Consider the following 24,004-nt stretch of genomic DNA (forward strand, 5'->3'; position numbering starts at 1 on the left):
CGCAGCCTTTCATCAAACGCGTGAGCTGCGCTTGGTGTTATTATTAAAATCGAAATGCTAACAGGGGGATCTTGAAGCTTTTTTAGTCATATCATAAAGGAAATAAATCTAAATTCTAACCAGTGGTGGAACGACAGCACTGTTGTATTTAACCAGTAAGGCTGGTAAAATCTAAGATTCTAAACTCCGAAACCTCTTTATTTCTTTATACATCTAATCTTCCTTTGACTGTTAATCTTTTTGTTTGTTCATTGTCATCTGTGACATCTTCTCCATCTGTCCGTCCGTCCACTCCTATTTTCAATATCTCTGCTATTAAAAGGATTGAATTATTTAATATACAGCAATAGTCAATCAATAACACTCTTTCTTAGTAGGGTGGGCCACTTAATAATTAAATAATCCCGACAGGGACTAAAGCTCCCACTCATGCGTGTGCATATGTGCACGCATGTGTGGTTAGCAGCTTTTTTTTCGTTAACCTGCTTCAGCGTTATGAAGGCTTTTTGATGAGGGTCAGGGAGGCTTAATTAAGCCCTCTCCTCTGTCTTCAGGACTCCTCCAGGGCTGCGGTGAGAACAAGTGAGCCACAGGTGCAAAATGGTAAAGAAGTCATGCCAATGTAAACACCACAAGCTAAAACAATCTTTCCTTTTCACATTTTTTCCCTCCTATCCACTTATTAAACATGTCCAGATTGAGTAGCTGCCGCCAGACGAGGTCCTCCACAAAGATACGGAATCATTCTCCCCCCCTCCCAGAAAAAATTTCATACGTTCAGATTTAATGAACCTCGCTGTCGCCTTTGCTCCCAGCAAACCAATTTGTTTTAAGCCCATTCAGTCAGGAATGTGCTTTTCATCCCATTTCTACCTTCCACATCAATAACAAATCTCCTGCCAGTCGTTTCAGTCAAGTGCCTCAATCCTTAAATTACCTTCTAAAGCCGTGGGAGGGGGGGAGGGGGGGCGGAGGTTGGTTCCAGCTGCGGTTATTGGCGGCTGTCTCACACTCCAGTCACACAGTCAACATTTGGGGTCATGCACGGGGTCACATATCTTTGTTTCTGGTGGATTACAGATGTTGTGATCGGCAGCTGAGAGGAAAATGTAGCATTTTCAGGAATGACGATGGTGCCATAGAGCCTTTTTATCACGCTCGTCATGGCAGAACATAACAGCTCCATCCTCTTCCACTCCTTTGTCTTTGACATACACGTTAACGCCCCTGCTCCAGTGGGCTCCCATGTCAGGGCGGTTGGACCCCATCCCAACTACTTCTGCTTTTCTGCTTTACCCGAACGTCTTAACTCACGCTTCAACGTCTTTCAACATCAACAATTTTGCAAACATCGGTAGAAACATTAGAATCATCTATTATTCATTATTACCACTAATTGATTTTTAACCATGTTGCAGTTTTCTTTCTGCACTATTTCTTGACAAATAAATCATACATAACATGTTTTATTTAACTTTATTTCATTTTATTAGACTTTAAATCGTAATCCTCTCTTTGTGTAAATCCACTTCCCCTGCTGGTCATCCGCCAGTATTGCATGTACTCTGTTGCTCGAGTCTCTCCAAAACTCTCTCACTCTCTTCCTATCTATCTCTTACACAACATTCCTAAGGGATCTCTGTGCAGCGTTGATATTTTCTGATAGAGATCTGTAATAAATTATCAAGCTTCTTTGCCTCTACACAGCAGACATGCTGCTTCCATGTTGTCTTTTCGTTTCTGTTCATGTACGTGTCCAACCTGGGATGTCCTGAGGAACAGATAAACACAGCAGTGCCTCAAGGATGAACTGATTCTGTTCCAAAAGTCATATGTCAGAGGTCAAGGTCACCACAGCCTCACTTTTGATCTGGGCCTGGGGGTGAGCATGTGAGCGGACGGACTCAGGAAAGAACCAGCTCAAAATCTCAATAGTCAAGAGCGATTGTATGCAGAAGACCCTTTAAAATTAAGATTTCTCCATTTTTCACTCCACACTGTACTTTTACCGCCCACCAGCTGTGTAACAGCAACTGCGGTTCCCACCAGTGTTACCACATGAATAAATAACTAGTTTGCGAACCCTCCAGGGTCCCAGCGCACCATCCCTTCAGAATAAGTGTTCTGACTTGAAGGTTATGGCCGCTGACCCTGCTGGCGTCCATCCATTGACAACTTCAGGTCGCCTCTGGTTTGGGTTCTGACTGAACGCTGACGCAGGATCAGCACAGACTGCTGTCTCTCCATCTCTCTTTTCACTCACCGCCTCTCTCCATCGCTGAAAGAGAGCTGGCTTTATCCCATCCAAACATGTAAAATGCCCCCCCCCCCCCCAGAACAGGTTATTGGCATCAACAGGTTATTGCTGGACTCTTGTCTTGCAGTGACATCGGTTTTAATATTACACAATAAAGTAAAACAAATCAATCTTTCAGGATGATCTGGGGACTTGTATTAAGAATGATAGCTGAACATATTAAGCAGATCTCAAATAGTGATGAAATGACATTTATGCTCCTTTTTTAGGTTCTCTCTGCTATTTTGGATTCAAAAACAATTTCCGCCCCATTTGTAGTTTTTTATTGTGTTATTTTTAAATCTACAAATTAAAATTTCTTAATCTTCTACAATTGTTCTAAATATTTCACTATATTCCATCTTTTATAAAGTTACTCATAGAAAGGAAACGGCGCGTGTGAGTTCAGATTTCTGTGTATTGAGCAACGTGTACTTCCCGTTTCCTGCTCTGCCGGCCAATGATAACCTGATACACCCTGGAGAGAGGTGTAGGGGAAGCCAGACATAAGAGCAACGTATGAGATGTCAGAGAAGACGGGTGTACAGCAACGCTGCCTTTGGCCTGTGAGCAGAAGCCGAGACGTGTCGCTGTGCTGCAAAATTACACCACTCGCTCCGGTGTTTGTGTCAGCCGGTCCGGGCCGCTGTGACTGTGTCCAACTACTGAGGACTGTTCCTTATTCATCTCTTTTTCAAGTCTGCCTCATTTGCACATGCATGCAGAGAGGGGTCGTCTTATTGGAGGAGGGCTGGGAAAAGCGATGCAAAGCCCCCGGAGAGGAGAGAGCGCGAGGGAGGCAGAGTTTTGTGCAAAGAAAGGGCTAAAAGGAGGAATGAATGAGAAAACAAATGAATAACAGACGGGATGTGAGTAAGTGCTTCTAGAAAAATCAGTCTCTGGTTACCACGGCAACGAGAGGTGCGAGTTGGCTCTGCTCCCGACCTAACCAATTATGTGCGTGCGCGCGCGCGCTTGTGAGATTATTGATATGCAAAAGAGAAACTGGGTCTTTGTGAGCATCTGTAAATGATTTAATGCCATTTGATTTTAGCCCTTTATATTTGCATCAGTTATCCGTCAGTCATTCAGCCGCTGCCTCTCCATCACTATTCAGAATCTCTCTCTCTCTCTCTCTCTCTCTCTCACACACACACACACACACACCTTTGCATGAGCGCAATCATTCGTGAGCGGGGCGTCATATTGGCAACATATTGTTCACGCACATCTTTCCCATTCAAGCGCGCTGTTGTAACACGCAGCCCGTGCACACGCCTTTGTCGGGCCCCTCTTTGAGGTGCTGTACCTCGACAGAGGAACCATTGTTTTCCCCAGTAGGACCACCAGTGAGCCGCAGAGGCAGCCAAATCGGACACTGGGACCGATTGGCTGCGCTCTCAGAGGCCCCCGGAGCCACCGCAGACACAAGCCCGTCAGTGTGAGGATGGAGGCCGGGCACGGCGCCTGCGTACATGCATGAATGTGTGAGACAGAGATTCCTAATTAGGACTCTTTGATCAAAAAGAAACACAGAGGTGTTTTTTTTTTTTTAAAAAAACAAACACAATGTGCATAATCCCCTGACTAGGCTAGTTAATTGGTAGCTGGTTGTAATAGTGGGTGATGGATGTGTGTGGATGTGTGTGTGTTTGGAGAGGAGGCCTTTTGTCTGATACACTTCAGCTTGAGACTGGCAGCGGGGACAGGAAGTGAGGGCGTGGGGCATAGACAGGAAAAGAGCTTTTCTCCCAGTCTGCTTTCCCAGGATTAACATTCTCCTCTGCCTCTCCAAAGTCCTCTCATCCTCCTCACTGCTTTCACTGTCGTGTCTCATTCCCCTCATCTGTGCATGTATACCCACCCACAGCCAGCATAATACAGCTATTAAAAGCATTTCTGCTGCCCCCTGCTCACCTTGTTTGCTTCAACAGGACGTAATCTTGGCAAGAATCTGTGCTTACAGTGTTGCTTATGGTCCGAAATCAGTTAGTCCTGATGTAAGTGGGTATTAAAACAGTGCAGGAGGTTGCTTAGAATCTCAGAATACAGAAGAAATAGGCGTGAAACCCAGATTACCATCTTCACATTTTATTGTGTTCCTGTATATTAAGCTAAAATAACCAACTTCACATTGACCACAAAAAACAAAACAAAAAAATGTAGACTCCACATGCACGCACACGCACTCTGACTGCCTCATATACGCACAGGTTTGCATTCCAGAAATTATACTTAATAAATTTACAAACTAAATTCCACTGAATCTCTTGGCTCCATCTCTACCTGTAGAAATGCAAAAGAAATACACCTCATTTTAACACAGGAATAACTTAAGTTCCAACAAAAAAGTACCATCTGTTGTCCTCCTGTCTCCTAAACTAATCCACAAACTGGGCACACAGACAGAAGGGAATAAAACATAAACTCACATAATTATTAAAACATTACAGCAACATTAGAATCAGCTTTGGGCTGAGCTCTGACAACCTTGAACACAGTGTAAAGTGACGGTTGTATCCTCTATCTTATCAGCTTTGTTTTTTGTGGGCATACTGTGTAACCAAAGTGCAAAGTGGTTGTCGTCTTTCTGCAGCACACATTTCATTTAGAGCTTCCTTTAATATTTAGGATCTTGTTCGTTGCTGAACCCAAGACAGCAGCAATGGCGCGCGTGGATAATTTACATTCTTTCATCATTTTTTTCAGTCAAAGTCGCCCCGCTGTTCGCGTTTGGTGTCGGTGTAAAGGTGTGAACATGTCGGCCGTGTGCGACCACGTGCGCTGTGGCTGCAGCCTGGAGAGACGCTGCGATTTAAGTGTAGAGTGGGTTTGTGTACATTAGACGACCTCCGTCCAGGCTGATAGGAGATGTTCAGGCTTCCTTGCAGGCCTTTCAACCCCTTGGCTTGTCACATAAAAACAGTAAGTAAGGAGGTGTCAAGTAAATGAAGTGGCCTAAAACAGGGACTAAAAAACCCATCTCATTAGGAAAAGCAACTTCCCTTCACTATCGAGGGTTTTTAAAAGGGCACGTGCGAGAGAATACTTCCACAACTGTGGTTCTGGATTCGCTGGATAAATATGAGCAAGTGCACGAAGGTTCAAGTTAAGGATCTGTTCGATGCTCTGGTTAGCTACATTATGGGTGACTTTCAGAGGCTGTGCGGTGTCTGAGGTCAGAAATAACTGTGGTGGTGGTGAGATGCGACGACATTCATTACGATCCTGTCTGAAGTGAAAGGCAGGTGGGGTTTGTACCTTGGGGAGAGAGCACCGTGAAATCTACATATCGTTATACAGCACTGAAAGGCCGACCCTGACGGCTGCTGCGGCGCCTGAAGGGCTCAGCCTCAGTCCCTGCCGGTCTCGGGGTCCGACAGGGAGTCGCGGTAAACGGGGTTCTCGTGGCCGTCGTTGCTGGGATCGTTTTCAGGCTCCGCCTCCTCGTCGTTGCTGTCTTCGCTGTAGTCGATGGGCTCCAGGAAGCTCGGCTCGTCCTCCTCCATCACGTAAGTGGTGGGGCTGCTGCGGCACAACGGAGCAGATTCTGTCTAACTGATTCTCACGGGCGAGAAAGACGATAAATAGGTAACAACACATTCAAAATGTAGGAGTACAACATTAGTCTCTTAAAGTGAAATGACAATTTTTCTTTCTTTACTCCTTTTCAGTAGAAATATCCTACTTTTATTGGAAAGGAAGCCGAAAACCGTTTTTTTTCTCTCCCTGTGGGTCTTAACGGTCAAGTGGTTGCCATTTCTATGAGGTTTTAGCGGTTTTAGTGGGTTTTTAATGGTGTTAATGGTCTGAAATTTGATCCCAGGGAGTCAGTCGATCAGGGGGCTCAGACAATGATCTCCCACTGACCTCAGGAGCGTGCGAGTGTAGAGTTTTGTATATATAATTCTGTAGAAAGGACAGAATACTATCAGATAACGAGTCAACGGCTTTTCCATTGACACCACTGTGGAGATGTGTTACTGTGGTTCACCTGTGGATGAACCCCTGCTTCTACTTTTGCAAACATTTTCTTTTTAATGGTCTTTCCTCCAGTACAGAAACACACCCATGCTCGTATCCACCCATTTACTCCGAGACGTGTGCTCCCAACGGCCACAATATCATTGCTGTGATGACCTATTAAACAGTAAGTGGTACCATGCATAAAACCATAAACATCGAGATGGAAAGCAACCGATTTCCCAGAGGACACTCAGGCAAACGCACGAGCACCAGAACACTTTAAGGGTCCCTTAATGATCAGACACATAAATGATGGATGAATATACTAACGTGAGCGTAGGTTAGCAGCAGACAGAGACACGGAGGGGGAGAGGGAGGTGACCATTAAGTGGTTTGGAGTTTAAAGCCTTATTATTTTTTCTCCAAAGCAGCTGTTTAAACAAAATGGTGGTGGAGAGACATTTCAAACAGGAATGAAGAAAAGCTTCATGGTCAAATGTTTGGTTTGGACAAGTTAATTCACTGAAGTGCAGTCTTGACTGCAGATCCTGTTGATTTACAAGGTGTAACTCAAATTTCTCCATCCATCTTATTTCTCGGGGGGTTTATTTTGGAACATTTGATCCAGGGTAAATATTGCATCCATGCAAATTAGACAGAAAAGTGATTAATTCCAGTATTTAACTGGGTTTTTTTTTTTAAATATAATGAACCCTGACCCTAATCATTCGGTTATTTCCCAAAGCTATTGAGGATTAAATGTGTTATGCAGCTTTTCAAAGACTTTTGACATACAAATCAGCCCTTAAATGAAGACTCATGCTGCAGAGGCATTTTCCCATTAATCTAAACATTCTTCTATTACCTGATGAAATTTGCAATCACATCCAGTATTAATACAAATATAACACAGAATAAACATTAACTCCCACTGATAAATTCAGCCCAAACCAACCCAAACTGTGTGCACCATATTAAACCTAGTAAGTGCTAGTAAGTATCCCCTTAATAAGCAAGATAATTTCTTCTTCAGTAGGTGAGAAAAGCATCCTGGTTTGCACGTCACACATAAAAATAATCCGCACTCCTGTCATATCTACTCTTCACTGTGTCCTGGAAAAACCCTCACAGAGTAGGTGTAAATGGTTTGTAGCAAAGGAGAGAAAATCCTGTGGGTGTTTTCACAAGCTCTTGGAGCAATAATGACACCACTGACAATTATTAAATCCCTATCCCCTCTCACTCCAGATTTTTTTGCTATATTTATCCCACACTGAGAATTTCAATGAGGCACCACAGCAGCTCTGTACAAATGTAGGTCTTCACTTGTGGTTTGCGCTCCAGAGGAGATCTGGAGCAACTGTCACGCTGTCGAGTATTAGCACCCAGAGAAAATGTGTCTGAGGGTGAAGAGGGTTACACAAGGCCTCCGATGTTTGTCATAATCGCATTAACGTGTTATATTCATACAGGAACAGATCTCGTGAGGATGATGACACTTGTTTTTCTTAATGCAATAATGTGCATATAGCTGATGTTTATTCCATGTTTTATTCCACTGACCTGATCACTTTCGAATGTGTCCCCATGATGTCGGCCTCCAAATCCAGCAGGTGGTGATGGTTATGGAGACCGGTCAGTCTGTTCAGCCTCAGCAGGGCCACGCAGAACTGAGCTCCCATTTCTTCCAGTTCTCGAGTGCTGATGTGAAGACCCTGAAAAGGGCACATAAGTGCTCACTGAATACACCGACATGGCCAGTGGAAGCAACCGAGAATAATGAAACATTTCCTCACTCAAACATGCGCACCAATGCAACAATGTCATGAAAAAGGAACATAGACGCACACACAAAAAAAGAGTTTCAGGCCAGCCTGAAGATGTTGGCGTTAAGGAAAAAAAATTATTTCAGCTGCGACAGAATGCGTGAGAGATATTTCCTTGAGAAACGACAAGACCAGGGGGGAAAAGAACAAGCAGAAATGGAATCTTGGCGCCATCTGGTGGACGTTATAGTATAAGATATACAGCCGCGTCTCTTCAGTTTTGTGTTAAAGGAGCAGCGCAGATATGTTAGTAGACATTAAGCAATCATGTTAATTTTGAATACTTATATCACCAACTACAGCAGTCCAGACAGAATATTCTCATTTCAAAAGTGAAGTGGTCTGCGGCTTCACCCTCCATCAATCTCCCAATCAAATCCGTTAGCATTTCGTCATCAAGGTTGCCAGTCCCCACTGAGCTGCAGCGACCAGTGTTTGGGACATCTGATTTTACTAAACCTAGAAGGCCCCGTTATGGTTCCCAACAATATCATGACAAAGTCAGAAACAAAACAAGGATGCGTATAGGAGATAGACGTTTTAGCTAGATCTGGTGCCCTAATTGGTAAAAATACCTTTGACTACAATGTTTTGAATGTGATTGCAGCACCAGTTATAGCTACAATCTTAACTATAGTTCCTTTAACATAAGTAAACTCATAAAAATAATGATTCCATTTACTGATAAAGAGGAATTATAATGTTTGGCTTTTTTTTGTGGAACCATCTGTTTTTTTGCTACTTCAATTTGCATTTATATATTTGTATTTTTCCATTTTCTCTTGAGAAATTTAAACAAAAACAGCATTGAAATGTGCGTTACATCACTTACTTTATATTTGCCCTGGTCACACCCACAGAGTGTGCTCTCCATGGTGTAGCTGCGTTGTACTCCGATTTCTCTCCACACGACAACACGTGCCGTTGACTCTTTAGAACGCTCAACGACGAAGCTGCAGCTGCCCATGCTGAAGGCCGGAGCGATCTGGGACAGGATCTTAGGAAGAGTCTGGAAAACACGGAAAAACATTCTGGATGAGGTGAGATATTAGTATCTTTGCAAAATAAAGCCTGGCTATGCAAGAGTGTGTGTGTGTGTGTGTGTGTGTGTGTGTGTACCCTATATCCACGTTCCTCCTGCAAGTCAGAGGACGAAGCACTGATATTGGACTGGAAAACTGTCTCCTTCACGCTACAGCCATATATGAACACATTTTTCTTTCTGGAATGGCCGTGGTAGTCGCAAAACACCTACGCAAGCACAAGGGATTATTTTACGCGCTGGCACCCTTTTGTAAGCAAGAATACACCAGATACTTCGGATTACTTTGAAACATTGTCTCTTTACTCACAGTACCGTAAATACATTTCAAACAAATGCAGTTTTATGGCAAAAGCAAGAGAAGATAGGTAACATTATTATTACATTATTATTATGGAAGTGCGACGCCGTCATACCAAGGGTGCTCGCTGTATATGTGCCAGGTACTGCAGCAGGCTCTTAGTGTGGTAGATGGTGGGGTGCAGCTCAGGACTGGGGTTCTGCCACTGGCGATTCAAGTCTTCTCCACTTAGAGAGCAGCGATGACTGACGCAGAAGCGAGATGAAGAGAGGATGAGATAACGAGAGCGAAGCCAACACGCACATCTGCAGAATGTCCTGTGCAATGTGTCGCTAGGTTTGTTTTCATTGACTCACTTTCCATTTATAACTCCATCAGGGTTGAGCATTGGGACGATTTTGAAAATGTAGGCCTCTCTCAGGCTGGCTGCGAGTGGGCTGGTACCCATCAGAAACTCCAGTGTGCCCTTCATTATCCAGCTGGCATTGGTCTCTCCGGGATGCACTCGGGCAGACAGGAAGATTAACGGACGATTCCCTGAAGAGGAAATGAGGGATAGAGAACGCAGCAGCTGAAGACGGTACTTAAAGTTTCTTTTCTTCCTCTGACATCAGATAAGACTATCAGTAACTGAGGGATCATAATGAAGATGACAAAATTCAAGGATTGCAAACAAAAGGTAAAGACAGGAGATTATTGACAAATCTGCAACTGAGCCCACTCAGGTAATCTTTTCTGCATCATTAGAGGATTCCATTTGTTTTTCCAGGATTTATAATAATCGTGCAGCTGAGTGTTCTGCATGCAGCCAACACCTTCATCGCTTTACTCACTGAACTGGCAGATGTGATCGTTGGAGTTGGACTCTGGCATGGCCGTGATAGTCACAACTGGGCAGCTGTTCCCCCCAAGGGTTTTGCAGAGGACATCTTGTCTCAGGTAGATCTGAGGGGTCCTCAAATCCTCCAGTTTTGAAAGGTGCATCTGTTCCACAAATTAGATTTTATAATTTGACAATATAATATTTGTGGGCTGTCAAAATCAAAGTCTGGATGACTGAAAACCAGCCAAAGCTGTTGGGATGCTTTGCTAATAGGAACAGAATCAAAGACTAAAGTTATTTGGTATTCATGATGAATCTTTTTAATGTTGCTTTATAATGTGCCAGCCTTGTGCCTCTTCAAATTAAAATCAACTGGCTAACATTTAAGAAGGAACTGTTGCTCTTTGATGTTGTCTATGGCTTTTTTCCAAGCATCTACACCTTGAGTTGTTCGAATGTTACTGCTTTAATATGACATTTAAGGTTTTAAACTGTGCCAACAGGAATGTCCATCAGGGATCACAGAATTCTTTTTCTCCAAATTATAAGGGTTTTTTAATACCTTAAGAGTGGAGTATGTGTAAGGGTAGTGATAGGCGAGGTAGCAGACGTCATCCTTATGACTAAAGCTTATGCTGAAAGTCAGTGTGTAATATGATTTTCCTTTCTGACCACCTGTTGCAAGAGAGCTCCGGGCAAAATGATTCCTATAGAGATGAAAACACACATCCTGAGTCAGTATTGCACTAAATAACACAATTAGAGATACATTCAAGGTCAGTTATGTAGTTACTCCTTTACAATCTATTTCAGAGGATTCAAATGAAATCTGTGCCCAGTAAAAATCAGAATCAGAAGCTTTGGGCAAATACAAACGGCAAATCTAAACCTACTTGTAATAAGAGATGTCTGTTCCTGTTCGGACCCAACGAGGCCTGCCGCCGATGGCCTCCTGCACCGAGTACATCAGCGGCTGCATGCCTGAAAACCACGCGCACAAATACACAGTCAAGCTTTTGGTTTGAAGAATGAGCCTGATGATTCACTGAGGATGGGTCTCACCATAGTTGAACTGGCTGTTTGACTTCTCACAGTTGATGATGTTGAAGCGGTAGTGGGTGCCCACGCGCATGCCGCTCACCTCAAAGTAGAACCACTGGTGATGGTGATTACTGTTGATGTCTGAATTTAGGATAAGGTCGTACTCAAGTCTGTGGGGGGGGGAGCACGACAACTAAATCCGATGGACTGCAACATTAACAGTCAACAAAACTGTTGTGGAGAATTCAGACTTGAACGCATCTTCTTCCTAAATGCGGCGGCAAATACCTACTTCCTAACTTGAACCGCCTTCCTGAGGTTGCCGGATTCAAACTGCGAGTTGAACCTCAGAGATTCGCCGTTGTCTTCGATAACGGGGCAGCTACATTTTGAGACATGGCATTAGTTGCGCAGGACAAATGTACAGGACAACCGGGCCAGTCTGCTTTACAAACGTCACGGCATTGAAGTTCATCAAAAACGTCAAGCGTGGACGCCACCTGTGACTGGCCGTCATCAGTCTCTCACAGGCCAAGAGGCCAAAACTCACCGCGGGATGTCCAGATCATATACCACTTTATCCAAGATGTCATTAGGACGGATCAACCTCTCAATGTCCTGAAATATCTTTGACCTGTGGGTGCACACACACACGCACACACACATATTGATTGCAATAATGGTTGGATAAATAATGTCTGCTAAATAACAGGAACACTTGAGCAAAACTACAGTTCAAATATCTCAGATTGGGACACAAATGTCTCACCTCTGGACACCGTAAACTCTCTCCAGAAGTGGCTCCTTAAATGTCGGTGCTACGTGGCCAAAGTAGTCTGGGTACGCCACCTCGGCATAGTGGGGCACGGAGTGTGTTTCCTTCACCATCTCCACGTAGAGATCGGGGTCGTGCCGTGGGAGGAGCCGGGCTGTGTCCGGCACCTCCAGAACCGCTCCTTCGTCATCGGCGCCCTCCGAGCCACAGTCTGAGCCCCAGTTGCTGCCCCCTCCACCCACACGGCGACCGGCGATATCCTCCAGCAATAGAGGGGAGTGAATGTGTCTGGTGGTGTTGAGCGGCAACTCTTCCGGTTTCACATCCCTCACTTCTCCTTCCGCGAGTGGAACTTTTCCATCCTCTAGAGACACGTGTTCCAACACAGTTGAAAGTTGCTGTTCCGTCATCTGCCCATTGGAAGGAATGTAGGCCTCTGTCTTTTTGGCTTGGTCCTTGGTCATGTGGATGGTGTCTAGTTCTAGAGGAACAGGAGGAGAAGGAGGAGGAGGAGGAATGGGTGCAGAGAAAGACGTCAGGCTGTCGCTTTTTTCCGTTTGGGAAGTGGAAACAGGAAGCTGTTTTGGGCAGGGGGCTTGGCCCGAGGGTATTTGGGTCGGCTGTGCGCACTGAGCTGGGGTCGGTGAGGGTAAAGAAGATGACGATGACGTGGAGGCCCTCTTTGGACATTCAAAGTTATAACCCTGTTGGAGTAAGACACAATATAACAAAAAGATTTGCATTTTAACGAAGCAATACTGATTTTATTTTGTCCCGTTTATCTGGTGCTAATGACATTAGACATCAGTTGCTTTTATATACACAAAAGATGCAACAATTCTCAGTTTTATGGTCCATGATATACAACAAAGATGGTCCCCCCAAAACTCTGAAATCCACAACTCAGTGTATACCACCAAGCAAAATCATGCCTGTACACACCTGGAAGTCTTCAGAAAGCTCCATGAAGAACTTTTCATAGATCCGCAACTCCTCAAAAGGACGTCCTGGATCCCTTTTAGGATGCAGCTTCTTCAGATCAGTTTCTATGTCGTCGTTCTAGTAAAAAGGAACCACGATTTATGCACAAATGTTCGAACAGATAGGTCACCGTTCCAGCCAACATTTATGATCCGGCACTATTAAACAATGCTGGATAATAAATGTTTTAAGGGCAAGTGCATATTTTAAAAAAATGAGTATTTCAAGTAAGGCCTGTGTACCAAGAGGAGTTGATCCTTGTCAAAATCTTCATTATCTGTATCATTTTCATTTTCAGAGTCTGTCTCTTCATCACTTCTGTCCACCACATCATCCACTAAACAAACACATCAACATATTCAGCTTCTTGTCTTTTCAGAGAAGGATGTATCACTGAGGGTCAAGTAGAGCCTGTATGCAGTTACTGTGATCTCACCCTCAGGAGGATGGTTGTACAGGTCTGCCACAGGCCCTACGGCAGGAATGTGGGGCAGCTGATAGTGGAAGGTCGATTTGATGGTGGGCAGGGGCAAACGGTTCTTAGGGAAACACTTCCTCATGATGAGAATGGAAGTGTTGATGAGGGGATCCAGAGTCCGAACAGGGAGACACTCCTTTTAAGTAAAACAGACAGAGTTGGCAAGGAAGGAGAGAGAGGGAGAGATGTGATATTCCTACTCACAGTAGACGTGTTGTAAAGGACCCTCATGCCATTGGCCTCTATGAAGGCTTTCCTGCCCAGCTTGATGTTGGTTATGTTCCGCAGGCAGGCCAGCAGCCCTTTGCGAATCAGCATATGGCGATGCCGCGTGTCATTGCGGTGCCAGTCCTGGTACAAAGCCAGTATGACAGGTACCTGATGGCCATCCACTGCACGCCGAGCATTCATCTCTGCACAAGTGGAGAATGGAAAAAAACACAGGGCATAGAAGAGTTTTTAAATAAAGAGAAAATCAATGAAAAAGCAAACAAACGCTCGATAACGAGGAGCAGAGGTAAGCCAATGGTTTCTAACAAAGTGTCAAAAATCAAATTACTCACTAGATTTAAGTAGAGTTCCCAGAGCATCGAGAGCTACCCTGTTAATGTATAAACAAGAAAATTGGATTATACAGTCAGTCGAACACACATCAATGAGCCTCGACAGAGAGAAAGGAAGGAGACATCGGCTGTAATTGTTGCTAGTTTATTGAAATAACACAGCCGAGGTGTCCGGCAAACATTGATTGGCTGCTTACTTGAGAAGGCTGGTGTTCTTAGTGCTGTATGGTCCAGTGATCTTGAAGATCAGTTCCACGGCTCCATTTTTACCCAGAGAAATAGCATTCACCGCTTTCAAAACACACATCAAGGGCAACAGATTTTAAATGCATTTTGTATTCTTCTCCCCCGACCGTGAGATGCAGCAGCAACAAAAGTGAAATGTTCTTCAAAGGACTTACAGTTGGTGGAGTAAACCCTGAGGACCTGCAGGCAAGGCAAGAGCAGTTTGGAATTATGCGGGTTTTGTTTGATTAAGTTGGCAGTGACGTTGAGAGCTCCGCTCAGCCGAGCCTTCACGCCAAACTTTCTGTCTGGACAAACACACGTTGAAAGATGGGTGGGAGGGGATTTTTAGATTTTCTTTCACTAATATACACCGACACAAAATCAGTGGGATTGGAAAGACAGTTAGAGGGAAAGCAGAAAACTATTGTTTCACATATAAGAGTATAGGTTTTAAAACCTGCTGAATGATGCGTGCATCGGTTGAGGTGTGACACAGTCCTACCTTTGGGGCCAACCTTGGCCAGCAGCAAATGGAGCTGCAGCATGAGCTCCTCACTGGGCATCGTCTCCTTGCTGGCAGTGACCAACAGGTGGAATAATATCCCAGTTCCACCTATAGAGACAAATACTCCCACCCTGCGACCTCTGCCTAAGATAGACAAACAACGTTCAGTAAATATAAAGTAAACACTAATATGTAGAAATCATCATCTTAATGCTACTCTTAAGTCACTTCAGGAATGGAGGACAGGGCTGCTGGAGGTTACTTTGATCTATAAGTCTAAGTCAGCAAGTACTGAAAAAAAACAAAAAACCTCTAAACGTACAATCCCAGAAGGCTGACAGGGGGTTACCCAGTGTGATCTGGCCATCACTTAACTAAAATGCCTCTATGGTGCCACTATAGTGTGACTGAAAGTGTCAGCTCCAGAAAACTCTGACCGTGTTAGCAAGGTGTTGAGGCATGCTGGTGCATCCCTGTTCAGTGATCTGACTCCTCACTGAGATTGGTGTCCAAGTTTAGGGTCGACCAGATTTACATTTAGTATAGTGTTAGCTACTTGAGCGTGGGTGTGAAAGACAAAACACTCTGATGTGGATTCCATACATTTTGCTTTAATTAAGGATCATGCAGAGACTATTTTTATAGTGCTCAACAGCCCGACAGCCAGTGTAATGTGTCAGCATCGATGCTCACCAAAACAATTTATGTCCTTTAATTCTACAATATTATCATTATTTTTAAATTGGTTTCAAGATTAAACTCTTCGATCAGTATTGTGGTGGTGTGTGTGTGTGGGTGTGTGTTGGGGGGCATGAATAGAACAAGGCTTTTTGTCATAAATTCTTTAACTCAGACCATAAACTATTATCTATTTATGATTAAAAAAAAACTGTACTCACCAACAGTTAGTAACTCACTGAGAATGCACAATATGTTCAGAGTAGTCTGAACATCCCGACTGTTCTGTTTAAAACACACAGCACGTGTTAACACAACGGTGCACTGTTTTTGTGGTTTTTCTTTCTGTAGTGGGGTCGTATACGGTAGTGCTTCGTCCTCGTATTACCTGCATAAGCCAGCAGTCAACGTCCTTCCAATTTGATCAAACAAAGTGCAAAGCAGAGCTACGCTAGCTGGGCAATTATACGAAGAATATGAATTTGAAGAGAGGTTATGTCATACAAGATTTCAGTGCTTCGTTTTAAGAATCCGTCGGTAAAGTCTACGTAAAACCGAGCGCGCATGTGTCACGAGTGTCAAAAACAAGGATGAAATGTAGCTCTGACGTCTGCACCCGTCATACCTCTGCCTCCAAGTGTTGACTGTGGTCTAATGCAGGTAACACACGAAGACGCACTACTTGTGCGTGTCACAAGTACTAAAACATTATTAACATAAAACTACAGACATCGCTGCGTTTTTTTCCCACCACATGTTTGGATTCTGGTCTGAGACAATGAAAAAAAACCACAATAATAACAATAATAATAACAATAATAATAATAATAATAATAATAATAATCTTGTTGATTGTGGATGAGAACTGACCTCCAGTGAAGAAAGTATGACCTCCATGCCTCTGGAGCCTTTAGACATCACCTCCTGTCCACTCTTCTCTGTAACACAACGTATAAATGATCGCTGAAACGAAGGCCTTCTCATACATGCACAATGACAGTTGTTCCTTCAAGCAAAGATCCCTGTACTGTAAATGTGCATGTGTGTGTGTGTGTGTGTGTGGGGGGGGGGGGGGGTCATCCAGCGAAGATGAGACTCAGTCTCACAAGGGATCATCTTGGAACATGTGCTGCGTTTCTCGGAGTTCAAAAGCTTCAGAGCGTTTCACAGTAGAACACAATGGACACACACTGGCAATGTCTCAACTCCACAAGCATTACCCCAAAGAAACTAAACTCTACCTTCCAGTTCCTGTCCTGTAATATGGTAGCAGACACTATAAATGACATTTTTGGGGTTGGCTGTGCATGTTGAGAAGCAAATTTGAACTTGCTTTTATCACTTTTCTTCTCAAGTTCATATCTGAACTCGCATATGCAGGTCTGAGAGGATCTATCATATAACGGCGAAATGTTTGATGGTTTCGAATGGCACGTGTTGATTACTGCCTGAAAGTGTGCCAACGGGAGATTTATATTGGCTGGTATAAATAATCCACCCTGGGCTCATGTGGCCGGTATGACATATTAGTATTGATCTGACATATACAGTAGCGGTAACAGTAGCAGGTAAATATTAGAAAGATAACAGCAATGGCATACTTGATTTATGATCTCTCATCAAGCCTGTGAGGTTTTAATTTTAGAACTGAAACACACCTGATGTGCACATGCGAGTGTGCTCTAAAAATTCACTTTCACATGTTCACAGCTGTGAGCAATCACACAAGTGCTCAGACAGGTCAAAAAAAAAAATCTCATACTGCTTTTTGTGTCAGTGAATAAAACACTCCTAAAAATGCATTAATCATTCACTCATAACAAATTATCACCTAACCTGCTGATCATGTTTTCTAATCTTTTGCATCTGTGAGTTTCAATTATCCTAGTGCAGAACAAGTGCTACGCGCTGCCTGAAACTTTATGTCACTTTATGTCTAAAAATTGTGGAACTATAACTGTCATTCTGAGTCCTTTACAAGATTTGGAGATCATGACCTCGCTCTCGTGCAACCGAAGTAAAGCAGAATCATTATGAACATTCACCTTTGCTGATCTTGCATGTAAAGTCACCTATAGCTCACCCACCATTACATCTACTCACTCACTGGTCTTTTTATTGGAAACGCTACCTGATGAATCCGGCAGACAGTAACTCCGAGTGTATTGGTGCTCCATCTCATTACAGTTTTCCCCAATGAGATCCAGTGAATCCTGGAAAGTTTAAGGTGCAGGCCTGACGGGTTGAACCTCAAACTAAGAACCTGATTGATTGTACGAAACATAAAAAGGCCATCCATCTAAAGTCCAGTCCTCTGGCTGTTTACTAAAATTCAATTGGTCGGGCTTAAGCTTTTGGGGGCAGGACGCTCTGAGCTCAGGGAGGGACACCTCCCTGCGCACAACACCACAAACTAAAGCAGACTGAACCTATATAAAACTGCCAACTGTGCAGAGGACCACTCCTCATGAGCCGGCTCTTCTTTCTCTGTATAACCAACAAAAAGAGGTAGCACATTAAAAAAAAAAAAAAAAAAAACTTTCAGGAATTTTTCTGAACAGCAAGATTACAGGCTCTCAAACTAAATTCATTATGCAGGGATCAACACCTGTTTCTACGAGCTACTCGACTTTTTGCTCCATTCATATTTTTGTCACATATACTATGTGTTTATTGAAATTCCTCTTGGAACTCCTGGGTTTACCCTTCACTTTAATCCTCCTTCTTTTTCCATAATAAGTCCCTAAGACTTAGAACTTGAGACAAGAGTACAGTAAAGCTTGTCCTGGGGTGTATAGTTACGGAGAGCCCCCCTCTCCAACGTGACGCTCATTCACATTTCCACTGGCTGCAGGCAGGGAGTGACAGGCAGTGAGGCAGGAGATGAGAAGAACAGCTGATGGATCGTGATTGATAGGGTCACAGTCGCGAGCCTTTCCCATGTGCCCATCAGTCACTGCGGATTAACAATGAGTTCCTTTGAAGTCAGAGGAGGCGAACAATTACGGCCGAAAGAGCAACTCCATTTGCCTCGCTCAAACGGGACACTTGCACAATCAGGACAGCTAAAAATCAGCATCCAGGCTGATGTTGGCTGGTTTTTCCCCAAGTGATGGACATCATAAGCAACTGATGATGGAGTTGGTTGATGCATTCTGCTGGTTGGTTCATGTAAATAAAGAAAATGTGAACCGATTGCAGGTGCCCATATTTCTAGAAAGACCAAATTATAACCCTACCTCTGTTTAAAGACAATACCACAATGTCTTAAAAGCACCGAGTGAATAACAAACTACCAACTGCTTATTGGCTCCTTGTTTTGTGAAGTAATGGATAAAAAGAGCCACACATCAGATCAAACCGCTCACGATGCGACAGATACAAGACAAATGAAACTAGTGTCTCACTGTATCCAATTCTGATGCAGTTCCGGTGTTCAACAGGTGATCAGATTAACTGGTGAAGGTCGCAGATGTTTCTGTCCGGTTGTCACCGCCGTAATTGTGCTGCATGTTGAGAGAAATCAGATGTCGAGTTGCTCTAAGTGCTGTTATTACTGTGCAGCCTGTAAATGGCATGCAGGGCAGCGCTGAGGCATCATCTCATCGGTGTATTTAGCAACAGCCAATCAAAATAAATAATGGGCCCTGCAACAACACACCGTTCCTAAATATCTCCTGGATTACTTCTGAGCAAGGACGGGACTGAATGCAGAGAGGATTCGACAATGTTTGTGTATCTATTTTTACTAAAAATGCCAGGACGCCATGTAATATGGCTGAGCGAGGAGGCTCAGACCTTCCTCGGTGTCATTTTCTTCCTCTTTGCAGGATTTATTGGCGAGCTACCCTGTGTGTGTGTGTGTGTGTGTGTGTGTGTGTGTGTGTGTGTGTGTGTGTGTGTGTGTGTGTGTGTGTGTGTGTGTGTGTGTGTGTGCTCTCTCACCCTGTGTCTGTATGAGATGGAGAATCTTTGCCGTGACCTGTCTTGCATTTTTCACGTCCCTCGCCATCATCTCTCCGTTCATCCTTTCCAGTTGCCTCAGCAGCATCACCACTTTGGAGTTACTGGGAACGCTGGAGAGACAAATAAAAAGACACAGTTGACTTCAGACTGTGCATCAACATGTAAATTGCTCCCTGTACATTTGGGGAGAAGAGAGAGAACAAGAACCTAGAGATCTCATTTATCAAGAACTGTTTAAACAAATTGGGAGCACAACATTTCATTTTTAGAAAAGGACAACTTTGGAAACAATTGCCAAACATTTTGTTTTTGTCTCCAACAGGGCACCTCTCTGTGTCCACCTACCTGCGCTCCAGGGTCTCTGCTCTGAGAAGGGGCAAATTCCAGAATATGGAATGCTGCGATGCTGAGGAGAATAACCCTGATATGCAGGGAACAAAAACTAATATGATTTAACTCTCCAGTTGTTCCTCAAGACTGGGAAGGGAGTGAAACCACTCAGTTACCACACAAGGGCTGCAGTCTATCATTTGATTAAACAAACCCTTAGTTTCTCACCAACTCAATTCTCATGTTAATCCTGCAGCAGCTGGGAACTTTTTTTGCTGCTAATGTGACGGCTATTAACACCAGTTCAGTTGGCACACATACAGACTTGGAGAGGAGTTTAAAAACTAAGCCTCCAAGTGTCTAAACTATCACCTGGATGATTATTTTTGTCTTAATGCAAGAAAAAATCCTTTTGGGAAATGGGAGTTTTGCAACAGAAGCAAAATAAGATGTTAATAACATAAAATAATTAACTTATACAGTAAGTTTGACTCTTGTAGAGTGCCGCTCCCCTTTGTTTTATTACTTATTCTCAGTTTTCAGTCAAGTACAGAGCAGTCTAAATCCGCCACCTTCTATGTTTTCATCCTCAGCTCATACCAAGTGTGTTTGGTACCCAAAGGATTACAGCTAAATGAAAATAGAATGTCAGGCTATTCAATAACATGACACCAGCTTGTCACCAATATTAATAGACAATGCGGTTAAATGAATGGAGCTCTTGGACTTGAAGTGCAATTCTTTCCCATGCAGCCTTGTTTTCCTGTAGTAGTTTTGTATTTTTTTGATTTTGAAAATGTCTCGCTATTATGCATGTACATAAATTATTGTTCAAGGAGTGGAAAACATGTTTTCCCTTTTCCTTTACTATCAATGTTGGATCTTACAGACATTTAATTCAGGGTGGATTATGGAAGAACTCTGATTCTCAGGCAGAAATAAGTCAGTTTTGACATTGCAGAGTAAGAGAATTCTTACCTAATCTCTACAAACAGTTAACTGGAAATAATAAGTTACCATGGTGATAGCACAACCGTGAACTGAACTGAAGGAGTGAAGACAGTGTTGGCCCTGAAGTTGCTTTGATAATCAAAAGCCAACCTTCAGAGAGAGAGACAGAAAGAGAGGGGCCTGAGAACACACACGGAGCTGCATCAGAAATCCTCACAGTGAAATAATTCATAACCACGAACGCTGCTGAAGAAAAATGTGTCCCAGCCCAAAACAGCCGTGAATCAACAGAAATCGCATTTTTTTGGTAATGCTGTTAAAAATAGGACCAAACTGCAGTTCCTCTCTGAATCACAGAGCCAGGTTCTAATGCTCCCTGTGGGACCCAGCCAGCCCCTCCGTATAACCTCGGCACAGCGGAGCTCAGCTGGAAACATGAGGTTAAAAGGTCAGTTGTGGGTACAGCAAATGAAAACATGGGAGAACCAAAGCTCTTGGTAGACCCCAGTGGAGCAGAGTCCCTCATATGTCCTTATAAAGACAAAGAGGAGTGTGTTTGCTGAGAAAACCAGAAAGGCAGGAAAATGGCAAGAATGATGAAATGAAGTGCAGGAAACACCGCAGAAGAAACAAACCTAAAACATGCAGTGAACAGTCTCAACAGAAAAGATCACAAAGATCAGGTGTACAATAAAAATACACAAGTCTACAGCTTGTTAAAAACAAATAGATTCAGGTACATATATGGAAAACACAAGGTTTGAGAATTAATAGACCTCGAGAAAAAAGCAGGACAGGGAATTACCTAAAGAGTTTAATACAAACACAGCATTAGAAAAGAAGAGGACCGCAGTGACAGTCATGAGTTCAACAATGGTTAACGATGTCATCTTTAACTAGACTGATTATTACAAATGTGCATATAATGTATGTCAGCATGTAGCATTGTGTGTGCGCGTGTGTCTGGGTTAGTGAGTGTGTGTTTTGTACAGTGAAAATTATTTTAGCAGTGGGACATTTACACCCCCACGATATTAAAGGTGTGTTTGAAGGTTAAAGTTAAAAGGTTGGTTAAAAGGTCAAAGGTTAGGGTTAAAGTTAGTCATGTTGTTGAGACGGTTAGGGGCAGGGGGAAGCATTATATCAATGAGAGTCCTCACAAAGATAGAAGTAACAGGATGACAGTGTGTGTGTATATTAAATTGCACAGTCTTAAAATAGGAAAATAACTCACCCTTTCTCTGCGGCCATTTTGGGTTTGTTCATTGTGTTGTTTTTTACCACATCAGCATTTCATTTTGTCTACAAAGGAAAGAAAATAAAGATTTCAAAAACAGGCATGCATAAACATTCTTTAAAATTTTAGGAACGAGAACATTGAAAGATCAATCTGCCCGTCAGATAATGTTCAGCAAAAAATAAGATAAAGTTGAATATGACGCAACAGATAACCCGCTTATAACAACAAGATCAGGGCCACGGATGCTATGACAGAGAGAGCATTAAAACGATAGGATCACCAACTAAAACAATAATTCTAAAGAAGTTTAGGCTTAAAAATAAAAAGAAAGCATTTAGAGAGCGAAGACCTATGCCCAGCAGCTCATTTCCACACATTGCAACTTACACCCGTAGTAAAGTTTATATATAGGCAGTAGTAATATAAATCCCCTTGGCTTTGATCATCACCTATGATCTCTGGATGATGTCTAAGTCCCTCTGGAATCCAGAACATCAATGAGACTTTCCTTGGCCCATCAGATAGAATATTTTCTGTCATTTTCATGAAAATTAATTCATAACTTTCAGAGTTATTCCAGTTATGGTGGAAGGAAAAGTGGTCACAGATGAACACTAGCTGAGGCCCTCTACTGCAGGGGTGTCCAGACCCAGTCCTCAGCCGGGTTTTCTGTCCTACCAGGTAGACAACGTGGTAGCGTTGTTGGCTGGTAGGACAGAAAACCCGGCTGGATTTCAGCTCTAGAGGACTGGGTCTGGACACCCCTGTTCCACTGTTTAAAAGACTGTTACTATGACGGCCAGTATAGCTAAACCCGGTCAAACATTTTCAGTATTTAGCGCACTATTAACAACTGTGGAAAAACCTGGGAAAAAATGTTCCTCATGTAAAGAACTACTTCTGAAGTCAGGCCAGTTTACGCCCTTGCCACTTCCAATTTTCAAGACAGCTTTCTCATCAATATTTTGAATTAAAACAATTAATTGATGCTCTTAGAAGCACTTCTAAAATTACATCTGGAGCTGAAGCTTGTTTCAAAGAGGGGTAAACTGCATAAATTATTAAAAACGCCCATTGGGTATTACAGGAAAAGCTGACTATTTTCAAGGTTGTCAGCAGATTAAACGTGCATGTTGTGACGAATCGAAATAAAATTCTGATAAGAAATCATGTCTGACTATATTATTATTGTTATTTTAGCAGCACAGCAAACAAACTAGATAAGCGTAGGAAAACAGGCGTCAATACAATTACATGACGAATGCGATAGAATCCAAGTATTTTTTTGGTTTATGCTTAACAAATACTGCAGAGTCAGCCTGCAACGTCCCACTCACCCATTCAACCAGAAACAGGAGAACAAACGTCATGTCTTAGCAGGAATCGCTGGGTCACACCGTGAAGCATATTACGTTTGACTGATGTGAACGCTTCTCCAGCAGCATTATTTAAACAGACTGCTTGTGCAAATCATCTTAAATGAGACAAATGGCCTGCTCCTGGTGACACGATTGCATACCTGACACAAACTAGTCTCTAAAAATGTGTTTAAACCCGCTTAGTGCGCGCCTAGACGGCGTACCGTGCAGGGGGAGGAATTAAACCGCATTGCTTTGACTGTTCTGCACAATAACCAGTGAGCAGGAGATATTTTGCCAAGATGCCGACTAGTTAGATATCCCCGCAGAGTCACTGGTGTCCGTTGCACCTGCTGGACTTCTCACTCAATAACGAGCGCCTGTCTGCGTCAGCGTGCTAGCTAAGAATGCGCTAACTATGATGCTAAATAAAAGCGAGAGCTTAAGAGGAAAGATCTGGCTTATAGTGACAAGAACGTGGGTCTTACGAACCTGCATTGAAAGACCCGTTCTCCGAAAAGGGAGCACCGATTCCAAGATAAAGCGGGGCGCTACTGTAATGCCTACAGTTGCATGTAACGCCCAGATGGTGATGTTTTCAGACCAGCCCCAAGTGTCAGAAAACAACATCTATTGGTTAACTAATGTACTGCTTT

At 43.2% G+C, this 24,004-nt stretch overlaps 1 protein-coding gene and 1 long non-coding RNA gene across 5 annotated transcripts in view; one reads left to right on the forward strand and one right to left on the reverse strand.

The window, feature by feature from the left end:
* LOC115247677 (uncharacterized) overlaps nt 1-721 on the forward strand; it is a 1,576-nt gene extending 855 nt beyond the window's left edge. The window contains exon 3 of the long non-coding RNA XR_003886773.1: nt 555-721. This is a non-coding gene — a long non-coding RNA (uncharacterized lncRNA). The remainder of the gene's footprint in view (nt 1-554) is intronic.
* Nucleotides 722-4,371: 3,650 nt separating this feature from the next.
* agtpbp1 (ATP/GTP binding carboxypeptidase 1) lies at nt 4,372-23,979 on the reverse strand. 4 transcript variants are annotated; one of them, XM_029829047.1, is made up of 26 exons: nt 23,841-23,979; nt 21,985-22,052; nt 19,449-19,579; nt 16,374-16,441; nt 15,725-15,788; nt 14,823-14,969; nt 14,494-14,625; nt 14,290-14,383; nt 14,093-14,130; nt 13,734-13,942; nt 13,488-13,665; nt 13,294-13,388; nt 13,013-13,129; nt 12,065-12,774; nt 11,846-11,929; nt 11,588-11,677; nt 11,317-11,465; nt 11,148-11,235; nt 10,817-10,961; nt 10,265-10,415; nt 9,788-9,968; nt 9,547-9,676; nt 9,208-9,339; nt 8,921-9,097; nt 7,826-7,977; nt 4,372-5,821 (listed from the first exon to the last, which is right to left on the reverse strand). In XM_029829047.1, exons 2-26 carry the CDS (start codon nt 22,014-22,016, stop codon nt 5,650-5,652), a joined length of 3,666 nt encoding a protein of 1,221 aa, XP_029684907.1. In that variant the 5' UTR covers nt 22,017-22,052; nt 23,841-23,979; the 3' UTR covers nt 4,372-5,649. The 4 variants fall into 4 exon arrangements, with proteins under 4 accessions (XP_029684907.1, XP_029684905.1, XP_029684906.1 ...); XM_029829045.1 differs by having other exon boundaries at nt 4,372-5,824; XM_029829046.1 differs by lacking the exon at nt 23,841-23,979 and adding an exon at nt 23,328-23,720 and having other exon boundaries at nt 4,372-5,824.
* Between the last annotated feature and the right edge of the window lie 25 nt (nt 23,980-24,004).

Source organism: Takifugu rubripes, chromosome 21 (assembly GCF_901000725.2).
Source record: "Takifugu rubripes chromosome 21, fTakRub1.2, whole genome shotgun sequence".
Taxonomy (NCBI): domain Eukaryota; kingdom Metazoa; phylum Chordata; class Actinopteri; order Tetraodontiformes; family Tetraodontidae; genus Takifugu; species Takifugu rubripes.